This window comes from Phaethon lepturus, unplaced genomic scaffold (assembly GCF_000687285.1).
Source record: "Phaethon lepturus isolate BGI_N335 unplaced genomic scaffold, ASM68728v1 scaffold19969, whole genome shotgun sequence".
Classification (NCBI taxonomy): Eukaryota; Metazoa; Chordata; class Aves; order Phaethontiformes; family Phaethontidae; genus Phaethon; species Phaethon lepturus.
Window position 1 is genome coordinate 1,083 of NW_010565756.1, and position 20,843 is coordinate 21,925.

At 39.3% G+C, this 20,843-nt stretch overlaps 1 protein-coding gene across 1 annotated transcript; it reads left to right on the forward strand.

Moving 5' to 3' along the window:
- Window positions 1-4,587: 4,587 nt before the first annotated feature.
- MMD (monocyte to macrophage differentiation-associated) lies at window positions 4,588-16,148 on the forward strand (the record flags this gene model as incomplete). Its single annotated transcript, XM_010295282.1, has 6 exons — window positions 4,588-4,669; window positions 11,629-11,789; window positions 12,639-12,713; window positions 13,132-13,233; window positions 14,078-14,147; window positions 15,459-16,148. Coding segments are annotated over 6 exons (691 nt in total), but the record flags the coding sequence as incomplete, so codon positions are not given.
- Window positions 16,149-20,843: the final 4,695 nt, after the last annotated feature.

Below are 20,843 nucleotides of genomic sequence, written 5' to 3' on the forward strand. Positions count from 1 at the left end.
GAGGTCTTTTGAGCTGGACAAAGGAAATGTACTTCCTGAAAAGACTAAAAAACCCAGATCTTTGAGGCTATTATCAGCGTCTGCTGTTTTTACTGACATTTTATTTCATGCTTTAAAGAATAATTCATTCAGCAGATGGGAATCGAGAATAAGGCAAGATTTGAAAAGTGCTTTTCTCTTCTGCAGCTTTGGGTATGAGCTTGCTGTGATACCAGCCAAATGCCATACAAACGTGCAATAGGTGTGGGGTTTTACCATTTATTTTTCTAAGATGGGTTTGCAAGCAAAGACAAAGCATTAAGAACCGTCAGATTTTCTTCCTCCTTGCTCTCCCAAACACTATGATATCTTCATTCTGGAATCACTGTGAAACATATGGCATTTACTCCTTGGACATAAACAGGAATTTGAGACCAGGGGTCTCTCACAAAGAATGGGTCAATCTATATGTTTAACATTTTAAATATTTCAAGTCTTTCAAGATCAAAGTTCAAGTAGTGTCAAGGGAAGGCTATGAGTTTCTTCTCTTGTTTTAAATTGTCATACGTCTTTCTCAATACCCCCTTTCCACGTATAATGGGAATGTGCTCATCGAGGAAAGTTGTTTGTGTGCTGTGAAATTATGAAGTTTGGACTCCCTTGGCCTCAAGTAGTTCTCGAGCTTTAAGAATGCATTTAAATTGTGAAAATGAACTTACAACTCAATTCAGGGCAAAAGCATTCCGCTCTCATGGCTGGCTGTGAGTAGTTATTAGTCTTAATTTCAGAAATTTCAAATTCTGATATTGAAGGAGTTAATATTTTATATTAGAGGCCTTGGATTGTCAGTATCTTAAATGGAGAAGTAGTTATATGTTCATGTGAGATAATGCTGCATATCCGCTATTAAATGCCTCCAGTTTTTCTAGAGTTCCTGTTAAAGAATACATTAGAGATTTGGTAGAGAATCAAAAGGCTTCACTTAAAGATGTTTCCTGTAAATTGTAGTCCACTTCAGTGGACTTATCAGACTGTTGTGCATTAGATAATAACCTTAATGGTTGCGTTATAGAGAGCCTGTATTAAGGACCTGCATGCTGTATATCAAGTTTCCACTTTTAGGAAGGTGAGATTATATTCCTCGCAATCATCTTTTTCAGAAGGGGAAGACTTGACCTGTAGATAAGAGGAAAAACAATGTCCTTGTTTTGCAGTATTCGTATGGCAGAAAACAAAAAGCATCCATTGGTGGTGTGGGGTTTATTTATTTATCTTTGAGAAAGGACAGAACAGTTTTTACCTCTAGACTGTGAATAAACCAATTTCTTCTGCCTTTATATTGCAACGTCATACATATCTATAACTACAGGAGTATATGACTGACTTTTTTAACAGTACGTGCCTGTTTTGATGGGCAATTCTGTGTAGCATCCCAAAGCGGCTATTTTCAAACTTCAGGTCTGTTTCGTAAGGCATTAAACACGAACCATCAAACTGGAAATGAAACAAACTCAGGAGAAGTGTTGGCTGGAACTACTGCCCTATTCAACCACTTTTTAAATGGTCCTTCGCCTAAAGTTGTTCCCGCTAACGTTTATAAGTAGTGTTATACAAAGGCATAGGGAAATAACTGAAGCTTTGCTTTACTGAAAACGTTGTGTGTGAGTAGTGACCTGAGCAAATACGCGCCAGCGTTTGCTGCCTGGGTCTTGCAGCCTGTTGCCGTCGATGCCTTGCAGGAAGGAGCGGTGCAGCCGTGTCGAGCGTGCTGCAAAGTCAGATACGGGCGTGTTTCGAGATCCTTTCCTCTGAGGAAGGTAAAGCAGTAGAGGTGAAGTCTAACTCCTCCTCTCCTGCCAAAACACACTAGTGGTGGTGGTGTTACTAGTATAAACACGCAGGTGAAGGGGATGGTGAAGTATTGCTACTGGTGGTGTTCTGCTGGAACTCTGGGGGGAGAAAGGCAAGTTCCAGCTGTTGTGGGAGTCCCGTAAAGCTTTCTGTGCACAGCCGTGTTACTAACCCCTTTTGTTCCTGTTTTAAGTTCAGTGATCAGAATTGAAGTATTTACTTACAAAACCTTTCAAACTTTTTTTTTTTTTAAGTATGAAGTTTTCTGAAACCTGATGCTTGTCTGTTTTCCCAGCCTGAAGTTACCACACAGATGAAAGAATATTTGCATCATTCCTGTGCTGGCACAAACAAGGCGGGGAAAAACCCAACGCTTTGGGTAGATAACAGAGAAAGGATAGCTTTGTTAACGCCTTTGTGTTCTGTTTTACTGCTCATAACACTGTCTTTAAATTAGGGAGAATAAGAGGTCCTAATAATAAATGGACTTTTCTGAAGTGTTTGTTCATAATTCTGTCTGAAATCTAATGTTACCCCAGGCCCTGTTGTGACTGCTTTAGAAAGATCCAGTATCTTTTCTACTAAATAAATATAAATTAAAAGGGGGGTGGGGAGGGAATTAAAAGTTATCCTCTAATGGATAATAGAAGGTCCCATTAGCAGGCTACCTTCAATTATTTATAGATTTTTAGATGGTGATAGTATCTTACGTAGAAATTTGGAACAACAGAAATTACAAAGCTAATATTGAAGGTAAACTTATTCCTTTGGCTTCTTTAGTTGTTGGGGTATTTTTTTGGTTTGGTTTTCTTTTTTCTTTATTTTCTACTTCTTGTGAGACTTCCAAGGTACCACCATGGCCTTTGGAGAAATATAATAATATTCTAGATGCAATCAGTGAAAGGTTTCCCATGACTTGAAGTTTATGGAGTTGGGCAAGGGCAGTCTGATCCTGGTCACTCAACTGAGCCAACGGATGCTTTTATTTTTAAATTTTTTCCTAACTTGGAAGCAGAACTGAGTAAACTGAACGTTCCGTCTTTGGAGGATGCCGAGATGAGCTTCGGCAGCTGTTGAAGACTTGGACACACTGGGCAACAAAAGAATTTTCCACATGTTCTGCGAGCCTGTGTGTATGACTACAGTATCATTATCCTCTTGGAGATGAGAGCAAGGAGTCATTTGTTACTGACAAAAGAACTGCCATTTTTTAACAATATATTAACTCCCGTGGAATTAGTAATTTGCTAATAACCCGTTGTACTTGGTGTCTGTGAATGAAATTCACATTTTTTCTTATGCTTTGTAGTTGAAACTTTTTTGAGACTGCCACAATTTGGAGAGGGATCATGACTCTGTTATTTTATCAATGCTGTTAAAGTTTCATAGATCAGTTTAGAAAAAAATGGTTTTCTTGAGTGATTTAGTAAGTGATTTGTAAAGAAGGTGTCTTATATCCCAGAAAACTGGAACTGCTTACTTAAACTTTAAGATTCTGGTTGGGGTTTTTTGGTTGTTTGTTTTTCCTTGGTTTGAGATTGGCCAATATTTTATGGATGTCATAAAAATAGGACTGGTTTTGACTTAAACCAGGAGGGATGTGAGGGAGGACCAAAGTTTTTCAAACAAGCTCTTTATATAAATCTAGCTAACAAAGCTGCTCTCAGTTCTGAACGTACAGACATGTTCTGTATTTGTTGTGAAACTGTTCCTGGCTTGTTGGATACCTGACTAATTGTCAATGCATAGTTTTATAATAGTCTGGAGTAAACTGGAATTTATTAGTGGAAGAGAGTCAGTCTTGTATGATAGTAGGCTGTGCTGGGGTAACGTACACAGTACTGTAGCTGGAGTAGTTTGTAGCTTTGATTTGACTGGTTGCATATAATTGTGTGCTGTCTCTTAGAGGTTTTTATACACAGATTTAAATTGTGTAGTTTCATAGAAACAACTCAAGTGTTTGTTTTCTTAGAATAGCTAAATGTAACATCTATATTGGCAAGTTCTTCCAAAACTTCCTCAGGTTTCATCATACTTGGTTTGACTTGCATAGGCTGTGTTTGGTGTGATTGTTTGGTTGTTAGGTAATGTTTGAAAATCCTTAGAGAACAAGGTGGAATGTCTGTGGTAAGCCTCTTGAAATTTTTCCTCCTCAGAGTTAACCATTAGGGTCTCCTTTCATCCCTGTGTAGCTTGGGTCTTAGTTACAGCCAGCAGATAGTGTTAGCCTCGAAGAAAAATCCGAGCTGTCTAACATTCCAAACACAAATACTGCTTGCTATAGGAACTGAAAAGTCAGTGTTCAAGTTTGGTTTATTCTATGGTGTTATAGAACTGGAATACTGCTGTAGCTTCAAGAACTTCTTAAAAGAAGAGTAACCCTTGGCAGCTATGATGAAGTCCATATTTCAAGGGCAATCTGTGTCCATATTATGTAATTTAAATAGGAAATAGTTCATTCTTCATCCAGCCAAGCTGTCAGAAAAGAGGGGGTTTAACTTCTGTATGCAAAGTCTTGATCAAAGATAACCATCCACTGTGACAGGCAGTCACAGAAATTTATTTTAACATATGTTTCTGTTAAGAGAACTTACCTGGGAGAACCTACAATTTAAATACCGGTTACTTTTAACGCATTTTATACATTATATGTGTACTTATAATTTTTGACACTACTAGGTTGGAGATATTCTTTCAAAACACTCCGAAGAGATGGTTTATTAACTTTCCTAAAAATACCTCTTAATCACTCAACAGGTTCATGAACCACCCAGCTCCAGCAAACAGCCGCTACAAACCCACTTGCTATGAACATGCTGCTAACTGTTACACACATGCAGTAAGTACTTTTTTTTTTAAACCAGATGTTTCAGTAAATTTTTGTGGGTTTGTATGGCTAAATACGTACCTTTGCCCGAGTGTATTCATATTTACAACCTCTCTGGTTTTGTTATATAAGCTTCAGCTGTAACAGTCCAGAGAATGTAATGTTAATTAGATGGCTGGTGATGACTGGTCCCAGTTCTGAATCTCCAGGAACTCCAGATGCTTCCTAAGATTTCTTTTCACTAATGTGAGTTACATGTCTTTAGATGTTTTTCCTCTGTCCCAGTCAAAGGATGACTATGGTAAAGTGAATACTAGTTAGCCATGCAAGGCAGATTTCCCAGTACTGTACTTACATAGTATTGTGCAAATTGTATACTGGAAATACACAGAAGATTTATTCATGTTGGAAGTGGAAGGCTTCATAAGACTGTCATGTAGGTATTAGCTAGAAGAGCTGGAATGGCTTAGTCCAGAAACTTCATATCTATGAACTGATTCTTTGAGAAGTCTGCTGTTTTGAAAGAGGCACTAAGAATGCTGACAGCCCTACTAAAAATCCTAGTTTGTCCGTATTTTCATAGTAAGATTTGAATGTACAATACACACAAAATAATGAAAGCAGTCCCTTTTTCTGTAATTGGGATGTTTAATTTGCCGTCTGGCACTTTTGAAAGGGACTTAAAAATGTGTTTGTTTGGTTTTTAAGATAGCATTTGCCCTTTTATAAATGCAGCTTGTGCTTCTCCTCAATCCCTTGTTTAACTCCAAACATTTGAAGTATGTTTGACTTTGTCCTCAGTCTCTTATCACCAGTGTGTCTGAGTGAGCTGTGGATACAAATGCTCAAGGTAGTGTATGGGACTCTTCGGTTCTGGAAAGAGCTCTGTACTTAAAGATCTTTTGTGTATATTTTATAAATAACCAACATACAGCTCTGCTTTGCTGGTAAAAACAGAATCACCTTCGTTTACATGTAGAAAAGCTAACTGAAGTTACGCGCTTTTAAGCCAAGGGTCTCATGTACAGCGTTATGTAAATATATGCTTATTTGTCTAGAGAATGAAGCCACATTCTGTTACTCAGCACAAATATGTAGTTTATCTCATAATCCTTGTACAAATCCTGTTTACTCTGGCCAAAAAGTTAGATTTCAAAATATCTGGCAGAAGTTGCTGTTGTACTTAGCAATTCTAGCCTTCATCTAGTTGAAAACCAGGCATATCGTCTTCCTGCCTGTTAGCAGTAGGTTACAGCCAAGATGTCATATCAGCATTTTCTGGTACCATACAGTTTCTGGTGAAGCTGTCTAGTCACACAATCCTTAAGGTTGGAAAGGACCTTTGAGGTCATCAAGCCCAACCATTAACCCAACACCACAGTGTCCACTATACCATGTCCCAAAGTGCCACATCCACACGTTTTTTGAACACTTCCAGAGATGGCAACTCCACCACCTCCCTGGGCAGCCTGTTCCAATGCCTGACCACCCTCTCAGTGAAGAAATTTTTCCTAATATCCAATCTAAACCTCCCCTGGCGCAACTCGAGGCCATTTCCTCTCGTCCTATCACTAGTTACTTGGGAGAAGAGGCCAACACCCTCGTCGCCACAACCCCCTTTCAGGTAGTTGTAGAGAGCGATAAGGTCAACCCTCAGCCTCCTCCAGACTGAACACCCCCAGTTCCCTCAGCCGCTCCTCATCAGACTTGTGCTCCAGACCCCTCACCAGCTTCGTTGCCCTTCTCTGGACACGCTCCAGCACCTCAGCATCCTTCTTGTAGTGAGTATAATGAGTTTCTGAACAGCCAAGCTACATGATAAAACCTACCATGAATTGTTAACAGCTTGGGGATATGCAATGTTAACATATCTTTTGGAAGAAAATAAAGTATAGTATAATAGAGGGATTGATACTCCTTAAATAAAACTGTATGCAATAAATAACTTTTATTCAAAACTTCAAGCCTTGAAATCGGAATCTAATCTGGGAAAGCACAGTGGATTACACAGAAAAAGCTAGGAGGCATGCTTGCTTCTCCTCTGTGTTACAGACTCTTACTAAATGTTAGAGGATCAAGTGGTTGAGTCTTTGCTGCTGGATTACAGTATGAGCTTTCAATTAGACATTGATGTAATTTGTACAAAACAGAGTTTAGCAGTGGTTCTTCATATATTTTTTCAAAGCTTTATTCATAATGTCATAATGCAGAAAGTAGTCAACTTGTATTTTATGAGCATGGCTGTACTCCTCAGTAGGTATCCTGTCTGGTTTTTTACTTAAAAATACACAGTAGTCTGTTTAGGCAGCTGCTTAAAAAACAAAACCAAAACCACCACCCCCCAAAAAAAACCCCCAAAACCAACCACACAAACCCAAGAACAATAAACGGGGATACAGAATCCCATGCATTGGTTTTTGTTACAATACTTAAGAGCTAACTTTGTGTAGCATAGTAAGGTATCTTCAAAGTCTAACTAGTAACGCTATTTAAAATGTCTTGACTTCTTTAGCTTTAAATGAAGCACTGACTTGTCTTTAGACACTAGGAGACAGGAAGAGCAGCTAAGCAGTCGAATACAGAGATAGAAAAGACTGCTCTCTGTTTAGAAGAACAGGAAGGAAACAGTGTATGAGAGAAGTAGGAGTCACAAGAATTGGAGTTTAAGGTAAGCTAAATCTAAGGCAGCTCTTTCATCTTGAAACTTTCTAGTGTGCATAAGGTTATCGGACAAAAGATACGCTCTGTTGTATTAAAACCGCAGAATTTAGACATGGCTTGCTTTATACTGCTCTAAAAGTTTCTTCCAACTGCCTTAAAAGGAGGAACTATTCTTAAAATAAGTTAGTCTCTCTATTCCAGACTGGAAAAAAGAAGAAAGAAGTACAAATATTTCAAAAATGAGGCTTGGAGCATTTAGCAGGCCATTTGAGCATGGAAGAAGGGGTCATCAAAAGTTCAGGGTGGCTCCTGTGATGAGGATGTCTCCATTCGACCGGACTGATATTAGCAGTTTCTCTGCTCTCTGTGTAGTGCACAATCCAAGTTGCCAGTAGGCTTCCCACTCCACCATGCTTGTCTCCTTATTTGAGAAGAGAAAACTGATTAGTAAGGAGACACTGTGCTTGGCTTCAGGGCTATACTTCTGGAGCAGGCAGCTTGAGATGGACACAGTCCTTCGGGGTTCCCTCTAAGTGTCACATGTGAATTTGGCAGCTTTGTTGATCTTTCCATTGTCTTCCTTTCCAAAGAGGAAGTGTAGGAACCATCTTTATGCCGTTACTATTTCCCCCTCAATGAAAGGCACAGGAGATTGCAACAATAACACCATGCTTTGCTACAATGGCTTGTGCATCAAAGGTCATTGTTGCTGACTACATGACCTGCATAGCCTTGTGTGCAAAGAAAATAACTTAATTTGGCATGAATGTTATACACAAAAACAAATTTTTTAACAAACCTCTCTGTGGGAGAGATTGTCTACAGGAATATGGAAAGAATACAGATAAAATACTGATCAACGTAGCAGTATCCTAAGCAACCCCAGATGGATGGAAGATACCGGATATTTTGCTATAAGCCAATAACTAGAGTTTAATTTCCCACAAGTATGCCTGATCAGGTTTACAGCTTACTGTTTCAGCATCTTTCTTTGTGCCTTAAGGCTTTTTGCAGTGGCTGCTATTTGTGACAGTAGGGTTGTGGTAGTCGGTTTCCCAAGATATATCACACAGGGGTTAAGAGTCCTGCCTATAGCTGTCAATAAATACATTTTAATCCTTTGTCTTCCTCCTTACTGCAAAGGGTTTTGTAACTGCACGCTCTCATTTTGTTCTGGCATTTCTCTAGAAAACTTAATGAAACCGTTGCCTACTCTTGTTCTGTAAATCTCTAGCAGCCCTGTTTCTGATTTAGCAAGTACTAATGAAGGTGCTAAAATTAGTAAATTGGAGTGTCACGGTTCTGGGTTTGTTCACAGTACTTTAAATTGCTGGGTTTGACAATATTAATTTGGAAGAGTTGCACTTCATGCTGAAATAAGCAAAGCTTTTTGTGACTTTTAACTAGTTTTTTTACTAGGAATGCTGGCAACTTAGAAATGCTATGTCATTGCTGTAAAATGACACAGCACAATCACACTCATTCTGTTAGTTCTGATTCTTTGACTACTTTTTTGGTAAATACCCCTCCTTTAAAAGGACTGATTGATTGCTTCTCCATTCTGAAGATTAAAATGCAATTCTTGTGCTAGAGATTTTTTTTTCAGATGAACATGGGAAAATCTGCCTGTTTTGTTGACTAAAGTATTATATTTCTTTTGTAAGGTGGATATTAGATATAACGAAGTCCATTGTATCATATGTTATCTGTTATGGCATCAGTATCTAAAGAGCTTCTATCCAGTTGGCTAGAACATCATGGTATCATTTCTGGATTTTGTCTTCAGCTATTTTTGGTCAGAAAAAGAGTAATAAATCATTCCTTGTTTAGTCTAACTGTTCCCATGATGCATATAGGGCACAGAGGGAAAGTGTTTCCAAATAGAATACTTAGAAAAAACAATAAATCCTTCTCATGTTAGTATAGTGCTATTCCCTGTGAGAAGTAGAATTATTCTTCAGAGCCAGGACAAGGCAGAAAAGAAATTAATTCAAGTCTTCATCCGTGTACTCATTTGTAGCTGTATTCTTCATTCTGAAGGTGCAAAGAAAGAGGTGATAAGAAAATTGCTTATTTCTTTAAACCCTGTAACTTTGCCAATTACTTTTTCCAGTAATTATTGTATACCGAAAAAGCTGTGTTGGCCCATTTGAGCATTATACATCATAGCTTATTTTAGTAGACTAGTAAAAAGCTAGGATATCTGTGTGAGAAAGGCAAGTTGTTCTGTGTAATATCTAAATCTAGTTTCCAAAGTGGTCATCTTTCCTATAAAATGGTCTTAATCAGAGCTCGAGGTAGAATCTCTGAGCAGCTCAAGCCCAAGGCCCTAGTAGGGATTTGTTATTTTACCTAGTGCTTGTGTTTATGACACTTGTGTACATAATCTCTCTGAAACCTCTTAGTTCTCTGTCAAGTTTAGTCGAAACTGAAATTTGCACCAGAAATTGGGAAGGAAACTGATGGACGTGGATACATCATGACTGCACAGCCTAAAGAAACATGGATAAAAAAACCTGTTTCTGGAGCTTAGCATCTTCCTGGCTCCTGTAAAAACTACATGAAACAACAGCCACATCTAATCAGTTCCTTGCTGTCTCAGGGGCGTCAGCCACACTTTAAGCTATGTCGCATGTGGAAAGCAGGAGGGACTAATCTCCTGTGGAGTGAAACACATTAATCTTTCTTGAATTTGGGGGCTGTCCAGGATATGTATATGGAAATTTATGGTTTGTGATAAATGAGAAGCCAGACTGGCAGACTATTTTTGGCCTTTAAGTTCATAAGATCCATAGTCTTAATACAAAACTCAGAAAGTGTTTTCACTGCTGGTCCAAATGCTGTGGATATAGGAATGCCATACTTTCCATTTCCATGGCTCTACAGTTTTTGGCTTAAATGTACTAACTATTACAAAAAGGAAGAAAATATAATAGTAACGAAGCTACAATTGATGTACTTTGAAATCTGGAAGACAAAGCCACATTTTTTGTTTGTTTGTTTTTTTAAACTCTCTGGACTAACCAACTACTTTTCAGATTTGTTCAGTATCCTCTGCACTATAGCTGTGATCAGAGCCTCAATTTCTTCTAGTCTGTAAGCAGATAAAGGATAAAGACAGTGCAGGCTAGACCAGAACTTCGCACTCTAAGCTATCAAACCTGTAATGCAAAGCAGAGTTGCCAGTTTTGTTTAAACATTACTAGTTCCTAGCTTTATTGTTTAGCATGTGAGACTCAGGTTAAATAAACTATGAAGAATTTAACCTATGAAGCTTATTTACAATTCAAGTGAACTAATTAACATCTTAAGGCACACTGTAGGGGCTGGAAGGGAACTTGTGTGGGGTTTTTAACTTTGAAGACTGACAAAGATATGCCTCCATAGCAGAAGGAGATGGGTGGAAATGTCTGAGCCAGCAGGTTCTTTTCTTTAAATACTTGTTGGACATGCCTTTTTTTTTTTTTCCCCCCCTTAGTTTCTGTTTTTCTGAATGAGACAAAGGTACATGATGCACTTTATTCTGGAAAGGAGTGGAGTTTTAAATGTATATGAAGCCTGCAGCCCATTTCTTACATACTTCATGTGAGCATGCTAATTCCATTGTGATGTTCAAGCAGAGGTTGTTCTGGACAATCTGAATTAAAGTTGCTTGAGAGGAAGGTGATGAGGAAAACAGACTTGGATTGAATAAAATCTGGAAAACGCCGCATTAAAGGAAGATTGTTGTGCATTAAGAACCTAGGCACAAAAGCAGTTTGCCGCTATTTATGATATCTAAAACACAAGTTCTGCAAAGCTTTTTCTTAATTCTCTTCTCTTAACTACATACTTCTAAATGCTTATTTTTTTTCATTTATAATTTAAGTTTCTTTTGATCTCTCCCATGCTCAGGCTGTATGCACAAGAGGTGGTTTAGATCCAAGCCTAGAGAGAGTAAGATCAAAACCTTTTTTAAAACCTAAAGCAGAATGTGAAAATAAAACTACTGCTAAGACTTAGCAAATTCTTTTGTTTGTTTTTGTGTCAAGGCTAGAGGAGCTAGTAACCTAGCCTAATACCATGCAAGGAGAAATTATTCACAAACAGGTGTAACCTAGATGTCTGAGACATTGTCGAAGTCTTGACACTTGTGTGTCAACACACAACTAAATGAAAAACTTGCTCCTGTTAGGAGCATGCCATCAAACGTTGTACGTACGGTCTCGTATGGCATACTGCAGTATTATCTGCCCTGCTCTTGCTGTACCGTGGGTGATAGTCATGTTGGCTGCGAGTAGAGACTCAACAATGGCCTTTTGTTTTCTTAGTTCCTCATTGTTCCTGCGATTGTGGGTAGTGCCCTTCTCCACCGGCTTTCTGATGATCGATGGGAAAAGATAACAGCATGGATGTATGGCATGGGGCTCTGCGCGCTCTTCATTGTCTCCACAGTATTTCATATCGTTTCTTGGAAAAAGAGTCACTTAAGGTATCACTAGAAGATGTTTTATTTTCATGTTCTGTGATGTTTTTCCATTGTGTTTCTCAGTCAAAAACATGATTTTACAGACGTCTGGAGTGGTACCTTGTACTGAACCATGAAAAAAACCATCCTTGCTTGTGTTGGAAGTAATAGTGCGCCAAGCTCATATACGAACAAACTCTGTCTGCTGCTTTTTCGCAAGGAAGATACGTGTTTTTCTAGGCCCTAATGGCTCTTAATCCAGAAATTGAATGGCGAAAAAACTAATCTAAGTGCGTGGTGGATATAATCCCATTGCCAAAATGAGAACGCCATCTGGGACTATGGCATGCTCAAATACTTTGAGGAACACACAGCTTGCCAAGAGAATTAGAATACAATACACAGTTAACTAGCAGAAAGCCTCCTTGGGAGCAAGGCAGCAATAGAAAAACTACGGTGTGGTACTTTTAAAAAAAAAAAGTATTTATTTTTAGTTTGGCGTTTTGTGTCCCGTCCCCGTCCCCCCCCATTATGACTCTTATGTAATTCTAGGCCATAAATTGGATTTAATCAGTAGCCACTAAATAGTAACAGTTTCTGGGTTAGACAGAGTTGATGTGACAGCTTTCTGCCTCCTTGCCAGAGAGCAGGATGCATGGTGGAGTGGAGACGGGGAGAGGAATGGAGGAGTGCTCATCTCCTGCGTGTCTCGCTTATTGACCTCCTGAAGTTGAAGTCAGCTGGACAGTCATCCACATGGTTTTAAGAGGTTATGGAGCTGATGGCATTTTCCCCAAAGTAATTCTGAAGTGTGTGAGGAAACTGAGATGATACAAAGTCCTTCCAAAATCTGACTTTTCTCTCTCTTACTAGGACAATGGAGCATTGCTTTCACATGTGTGACAGAATGATGATCTATGTCTTTATTGCGGCATCATATGCACCATGGTAAGAAATCTGAAGCACGGCTTCAGAATTAAAGCTTTTTCCATTGTAGACACTTTATCATTGCAGCTTTCCAAAACCTATAGGCATCTTCTTAGATGCAGTTGGCCATGTTTTGCACTGTGAAATGCAACATAATGTAATCTCCTGGGTTTGCTGAACATAAAGTATTTTATTTTATATATTAGAAAACAAGCAGCAAGTAATTTATTTTTTATTCCACATGCCCATCTTATGCTTCCCTCACATCGATGCAAATGCACTTGCTTCTCTATGTATAGAATGTCCAAGTGTCTTCTCCCCCATCATGCCTAAGTTATAGCTCTGAATATTTATTTATTTTTAACAAGCCCTAGGACTCTTGTGTCAGTGTGGTCCGTTCATTCATCACTTATGTCTCTTGAAATCTTTGTACCTCCAGGTTAAATCTACGTGAGCTTGGACCTCTAGCGTCTCACATGCGTTGGTTTATCTGGCTGATGGCTGCTGGAGGAACCATTTATGTGTTTCTCTATCATGAAAAGTAAGTATTATTTGCATTTAACTTTAAGCTGAAATAAAAAGGTGGGGACTTTCTTGCTTTCTGAGTGTTCCTATCCAGCCTTTCACACATAGCAGTAAGAGCTTTGAAACAGTAGAAATATGTGATGAGAATGATGCAAACTTAGGTCTTGTCAGAAGACAATTGTATTCACCCTGTCATAACATGTCTTTAGGCTGTATTATCGCCTTCTCTTAAGGGGTGGGAGGGAAGTATCTCCTTTTAAAACTTCAACTTTTGCTACAAGAAAGCGGGGTGAGTTTAGGGTAGAAACCAGGGGGTAGGGTAAGAAAACAGTTGAAATGATGGCTTGCTTATGCCCCCGATTCATATGTAGCAGTGTGTATAGAATTTACTGCAGCATTATGTTCTTTATACATACTGATGTTTATAGACTCCTGCTACCTTTTTGTTTTTGTTTTGAGATGTGAGTCCTTGAGTTTTAGATCTCAATTCTTGAGCCTACTTTCGTTACTTATCCTCAGGGAGCAAGACCCGACTTTTTTGTTTTGGAGATGAGCTGCTGAGGTTCTTGTCAAATAAGAAAATACAAGTTGTCTCAATGTTTTATTCTCACTAGTACTTACTGCAAATGAATGCATCTAGGCAGTATTTAGAGAAGAAGGTATTGCCTGCAACTGTATAATAGAGATAAATATTAGCTTTATTGTTGTCTTAAAAAAATGGTTATCTATCTGCATAGGAAGCTTTTAGAATAGTTTAATGGACACATTGCCGACAAAATTTAAAGTATTTTTTTCACTGTTGAAGGAAATGTTCATCCTCTTATACACCTCCTTACATGACTCAAATTGTTCCTTTTTAGGTATAAGATCGTTGAACTCTTTTTCTATTTAGCCATGGGATTTTCTCCTGCTCTGGTAGTGACATCCATGGTAAGGAATGTGACTATTAATGTTACAAGCACACAAACTTTCCTTTTATAACTAGCTTAAGTTCCAGTGCAGCTCTCTTTCTTCTGAAAATATGTTAATTTTAGTCCACCATAATTGTAAATGTTCTCTGCAGAAGAACCAAATATAGTCAGTTCTATTTTGGGTTTATAGTTTACATTCAGTGAAATGCTACCTTGTTTTGTTGAATCTGGGCCTCAGGGTCTAGATAAAAAGAGCTTAGGTTCCGAATTTCTCTTCTGAACACCCTCACTTCTGAAAGGATATTGGATGTAACAATTCAATTACTTCCATTTCAGTAAAAATGATAAAGATGTGAAGTACCTTATCCTGTCAAGGAATGTTTCTAGATTTTACTATTTATGAACTTAATGCCCACTTACCACTTAGAAATTGGTAAAGAAGTTTTTCTTTAGGAAAGTGGAATGGACTTCTGATAACATGCTGTCCTCCTCCTTGGTATATGTAAGAGCTCTCTGGAAAATCTAATCAATTGATTATGTGGTCTGGGCCAAGATGGGAGAAATAAATTGACTCTTGCCCCTTTCAAAATTACTTAGGGGCAACAAAGCTAGAAGACTTTGTCTCTTAGTGGAGGCTTCTTTTTATCAGTGAAGCAGGGGAAAATTGAGAAGTTGAGCAGTAGTTGAACGGTATCAAACTGAGGCACTGTGTCTGGGGTACTTGATCTCTCAGCAGCTGGCGTGTTTTTTTTTTTAATGTTTCTTGGTGCATCTGTAAAGCATCCTATTCCATCTTGTCCACCTCACAACTTTGACTACTATTTATTTATAGTTAGACAATGTAAATAACTTTCAATAACCCTCTCTGCTGCTAATGCAAATCTGACACTTCTACAAGGTAATGCCAGTTACAGTACGTAACTCTTCCGCATGAATGCTGTGCTATACCAAAACCTTGCTGGATGCTTCATCCAACTAGTAGGAGTTGCATGAAACTCATGCTTACACACAGTAACGTGGTTCTCCTCCGTGTTTGTCTGCTCTGCTAATGAGCATGAAGCAAAACATCAGACGTGGCTTAATTCTTGAGTTATCCCACTATTACTTCTATAGCACTGTTGAGACATATTATATAAATATATTATTATGTATTTCACAAAGTGTAATCTAAATATTTATATACTGATTTTCTCACTTATCCATCTGTCATATCCAAGATGTCCTGAGTTAGGACAGCCAGCTGGGGGCGGGGGGCGCCTTGTATCTTGTGCATAAACTACCCTTTCACTACTTTACACCCCAGCCCTAATCTTCCCTTGTTAATTGACAGAGCAACACCGATGGACTTCAGGAGGTTGCCTGGGGAGGCCTGATATATTGCCTGGGTGTGGTGTTCTTCAAGAGTGATGGAGTCATTCCGTTTGCCCATGCCATCTGGCACATATTTGTGGCCACAGCAGCTGCTGTTCATTACTATGCCATTTGGAAATACCTTTACAGAAGTCCTGCAGACATAATTCGTCACTTATGAGATAGATATATAAAAATAATCTGCGCTTGGCCTCTGTAACAGTATTATTTGACTTAAGGAATTTGGGGAAATTGGAAAATTGCACAGAAAAACTGCACTGACCTTGGTAGTTCTCTGAACACAGTTACTGTGAACTGATGTTGTATGTGTCCTGCAACTGCCCATTATATGGCAAGTGCTGTAAATAACCAAGATACTGTACTGCAGTACCAAGAGTCCATTCCACGTTAGTAGAACTGGCTACCTGATGTTTACAAATGAATTTTGTATTCTAGTTTAATTTTACAATTTTTAACTATGTGAATTTTTCTAAATTAGTGATTCAAATGGTGAAGTCAGTGCAATAGTGAAAATGTAACTCGATTTGAAATTGGTTTCTATCACCTTTCCACTAGTCATTTATTAAACATGAATCACAGACGAATAACCTACTTTTACCACCCATTATCTTGGTATAATATGACTTTTCTAGAAAACTTTTGTGTTTTTTGTAAACTTTAAAATTACATTTATTGAACTGAAAACACAAAACTGTCATCTATGCAGTTACTCATGTTGCAAAGTCTTGCAAGAAATGGTTACATTCCACATACTGTACTGACAAGCAAACGTTGTACCTCTTCCAAAGGTTGTATTACAGAGTAATTGTAATAACCACTTTTACGAACTAAAATCTAACTGTGATTCTGCTGAGTTCTGACGTGATAGTATTCTGCTCATCTATAGTACCACTTACGCAGCACCTTAATTTGGCTTTATCTGTGACGGAAATGAAGTGCTTTAAAAAAAATAGTTAACACGAGTTTCTTCTCGAGATTCCCAGTTCTGTTCCGTGCTGCCCAGCCAGGCAGCAGTTGGGATGAAGCCTGACTTGCCAAGGAAGGTGGACAGCTAGTATCCCGCTATCCAAACCAGAGGGTCAGTCCTTCCTGCAGAACATCTATACAGACATCGGTGCTGTAATATTAAGGCTTAGGTTTTCAAAGGGGTTTGAGTTGGCCAACAGAGCTGGTTCCCACCAACTCTTGTTGAGGTTGTTCTGTTGGGAAATCCTGGTCAGAGCAGCAGGTACAGAGCAATTGCTAACCACTTTGAATTCATGGTTGTCGGTTCTTCACAAGCACAGCCTTTCAGGGAGGAGAGCTTGAAGAACTTGGTATGGTGTCGCTTGTCATTCTGGGACCTAGCAGACCGAAACTGGTCTTTAATTGTATTGCTGTCTTTCTGTACAGGAAAAACAAATGTGGTAGCAAGTCGTGATTGTAGAACACGTGCATTAAATGACCAGATGTAGAAGAATCATTGTAATACTGTTTGTCCAATAATTGTATCCTGTCCCACTATATAATGAATGTCTTATATTAAGATTGACTTTATCCTTTTTCTAATTTACTCAGTTTTTCATGTCAGTATTTAAAAACAAAACCAAAACGTGTTGCCTTTTTCAGATTTTGTTCTGGATGTTGCCTGTCTACAAACAATAAGTAGCAAGATACAGCTGTTTTTCAAGGTACCATTTAATATTGCACCTAGATTTGCCAGTGGGTTGTGTATTTTAGAATATATACGTTTATATACAGAATTTACAAGAGGGACAAACAATTCAAGGCATTGAAGAAGAATTGCTGTACAGTGTTAGCAGGCGATTGGAGAAGTGGCACCACTACAGCAGACTAGCTAACTGCCCCAAAAGAGAACCAATGGAACCATGGGGCAGGTGATTCCTAGTACAACAGTCTCACACATCTGGATGCCTCAGTTTTTTAACATTGTGTCTATTTTAATATTTTCCACTTTTTGTGAGTTCATATATTTTGTTTAAATGCAGTACTGTTAAAACCACTAAGATACATGTAAAGGTTTTCTGTAGTCAAAAGTGAAACTATTGCTTGAATATGTTTGTTTTAATTTTAAGTTAATTTTTCATGGCATTGCTTTTTGGAGTGTTTGAAATGTTTTTTAAAAAAAATTCAATTCGCCAAAAATATTTTTAATTACTGTATTCTAGTCAATATGATATTGAATGTACTAGACTAACAATAAACATTTTGTGCAATTTGGAAACTGTTGTGTTCTCAGTGGTTGTTTGTTTTTCCCCCTCCAACCTTCATGCAGGAAAGTGAGGGATTATCACCGTTGCCACTCTTGACACAAGAGATCCGGAGTTGAACCTAATGACCCTCATGCTTGCTCAGTCAACTCTTTAAATAAAAATAGAAGGAAAGATTACAATCCAAATTATTCAATTTGTGGTATGGAAAAAAGTATGTTTATGTGTAAATTTTGGTCAATATTGGGAACTTGCTGCTTGTCCCCTTTGCTGTTCTGGATCAATTTTCTTATACCATTATATACTGGATTTTGTTTTTTTTTTTTTCAATTATATAACACTAAAATACATAATTTTGCTCCTATCCCTGTAGGAGTATCATTGCATTAGAGACAAAGCTGAACTAAAAATGCATTTCTGTCTGTAAAACAAATATGTCAATTAGCCTCTTTTTTCCCCTCTGTCTAATTGCAGCTCTCCAGGCTGATTCCTCCTCAGAGTAACAATAGTGCTTTTTCCAGTAATGTTTGCTGCAGTAGCAGAGATGTGATTTCTTTGTCTTCCTGAGGCAAATGTTTTTAAAAGCACTTGCTTCTGTATTTTCTATGCCTCTAGGTTTTAGAAGTACAACAAGTACACCGAGTCTAAATGGAGCCGTGATAATGTGCGTTTTAGTTTTGCAGATGGGACCTTTCTGGAGGATGGCTGTCCAGGATACAACTGGTGCTTTGAATGCTGGCTACTTGCAGTCTCGTCGCTTTTACGTTGTATTTTTCTAACGCAATATTGTGTGCATCTAAAAAAGAATTCCGTTATCTGAAGACATTCATTAAGGATTTATTCTAGAGGGTGCTTTGTACTGTATTGTTTTTTAATTCGACAGCAACAAGGAATTCACAAAGACAGTATTGATTTTTCTTTCTGTTGACAAAAGCAGGGTGCTTCTCCCATTCTGTCTTCCCCACATCCCTCTTAATTTCTTGTGATTATGGTAGGAAATTACATTACTGTCTTCCAGGTCTAGGTAAGTAATGAAGTCCTTTCAAAGGAGACTTGCATGTCTAAAGGTGGTTTTTGCAACTTTCACTGTACCTATTGAAGGTACGGTGTAAGAACGGCATACTTCAGAGACTCTTTGAAATAGTTGTTGACCATGGTTTTCCAAAACTTTTAAGTTACCTAAATTCCAGATCTTCAGAACCACTCAGTGTTACCAGACAGACAAGATGGTTCCATTTAATGTGTTTTTACACACTTTTGCTTTAATTGGAAATGGCACTGGATTTGTGCGCGCAAATCCTTTAGGGGCCTTTGAAAATCTCCCTTAAATTGTCACACAGGTGAAAAGTCGCTAGCAGACCCCTACTGAGTTAGCGATTAGTTAGTTAGTTAGTGATTGGTTTTTGCCTGGTTTGAAGCGCCAAGCCTGCATCGGGCAGGCAGTGTTCCGGTCCGTAGACATGGTGGTGTTGGGTTGATGGTTGGACTTGATCATCTTAAAGGTCTTTTCCAACCTTAACAGTTCTGTGACCAGCAGTTCTCGATGCTGGCAGCGTGCTGGATGGAGCGACGTGCTTCTGAGGCTGAGGGTTCGGGCTGTGGCAATCCTCAGTTGCAGTGTGGTTCCTTACACGATTTTCAGAGCTGGTAACTGAACCTTTAACGCTGGTATGTGAACTGTGTAAATCACAGAGGTGTCACAGTGTTTTTAGTGCTGCTGCTTGGTGAAATGTGTGTGTTGGGCTGGAATGAGCAAGTAAAAGAGAAGATACTGAAGTTTTTCACAGAGGTTTTTCTATTAAGCCTCCTGCTTAAATACCCTCACGCTCTGGACTCTGCCACTTGTTTGGAAACCTCTTTGAGTCACCTACAGGATTCTTTATTTGGGTTTCAGATACAGAGCCACGTGATTTCTCTGGAGGCTAAGGCTGTCATGTTCATGTCATGCGCTTGACTTAAGTCTTTTTTCCGTGCTTTGCTATTTTTAAAAGAATGCAGGATGTTACTCTCTGCTCACTAATTGCTTTCGCCGTCAATAGGTGTCATAAGATTAAAGCTAAAAATAGCGAATAGAAGAACGACCGGGACAGCAAGGCTGCCGGCTCACGGTGTGGGCACTTCCAGCCTTTGTGCCTTCCCTGTAACGCTGAGCACGCTGCTCAGCTCGTGGCATGGGCCGTTGCTCCTCGGAGGCTGCTCGCTCTGTCTCCTGCTATTTGAAAGTGTTTTGTTCATCGTTTGTCTGAATAAATTCACTAAGCGCTGTCATAGTCTGGAAGAGGAATGTACGTAAGGCACTGAAATGTTCGCTCATGGCTTTTTTCGATGCTTTTAATTTGGTGTTACAGCAGTACTGGGAGGACTGGTGCTGCCCAACTCTGGTACTAGCAGTAGCATAGCAGTAGGACTGGGCCTGGGTCTAAAGACCCCCCAGGCTGCTCAGCGTTGGGTTTTGGATGTGCTTCGCGGCCTGTCTTGGAAATGCAGCACAAAGAAGTTTGAGGTGAAAAGCACTTTCAGAGTATCTGTACCATGGGCGATCCGAACTAATGTAATAGTTGGGTCTTGCAGGTCCAACCTCCAGGGAAAGCAGTGGTTTCTTTAAAAAGGGGTTTTCAAATTCCCTCTTGAGTAGTATTTTGTAGCGGGCTGACATTTTGTTACTGAACTGGGTGTCTGCCCTGGTTTTCACAGCAGGCATCCTCCAGTTTGTGGCACGTCTGACTGCGCGCGTTGAGGGTGGCAACGCTTGTTCCCTTCTTGGAACCAGGGCGCTTGTGACTAAGGATAAGCTGGGGAACCAAAACCCTCTTGCAGAAGGCTAGCACCAGTTTTATAACAGAAGTTACATCATTGACTCTAAGCAGGCTCGTGTGCGCCCCGAAGGGTACGTTCAGATGCCTTTGCTGCTTGGCAGCGTGAGCCCTGCTGGCACTGGATTTGTGCGCGCAAATCCTTTAGGGGCCTTTGAAAATCTCCCTTAAATTTTCACCCAGGTGAAAAGTCGCTAGCAGACCCCTACTGAGTTAGCGGTTTGAGCTCCAGCAGACGTCCCCTCACCTTCTGGCGTGTCGTGTTTCCTTCCAGGAGTGACGCAGAGGCTTGGTGTGCAGGCAGCCGCCACCCGCCGTATG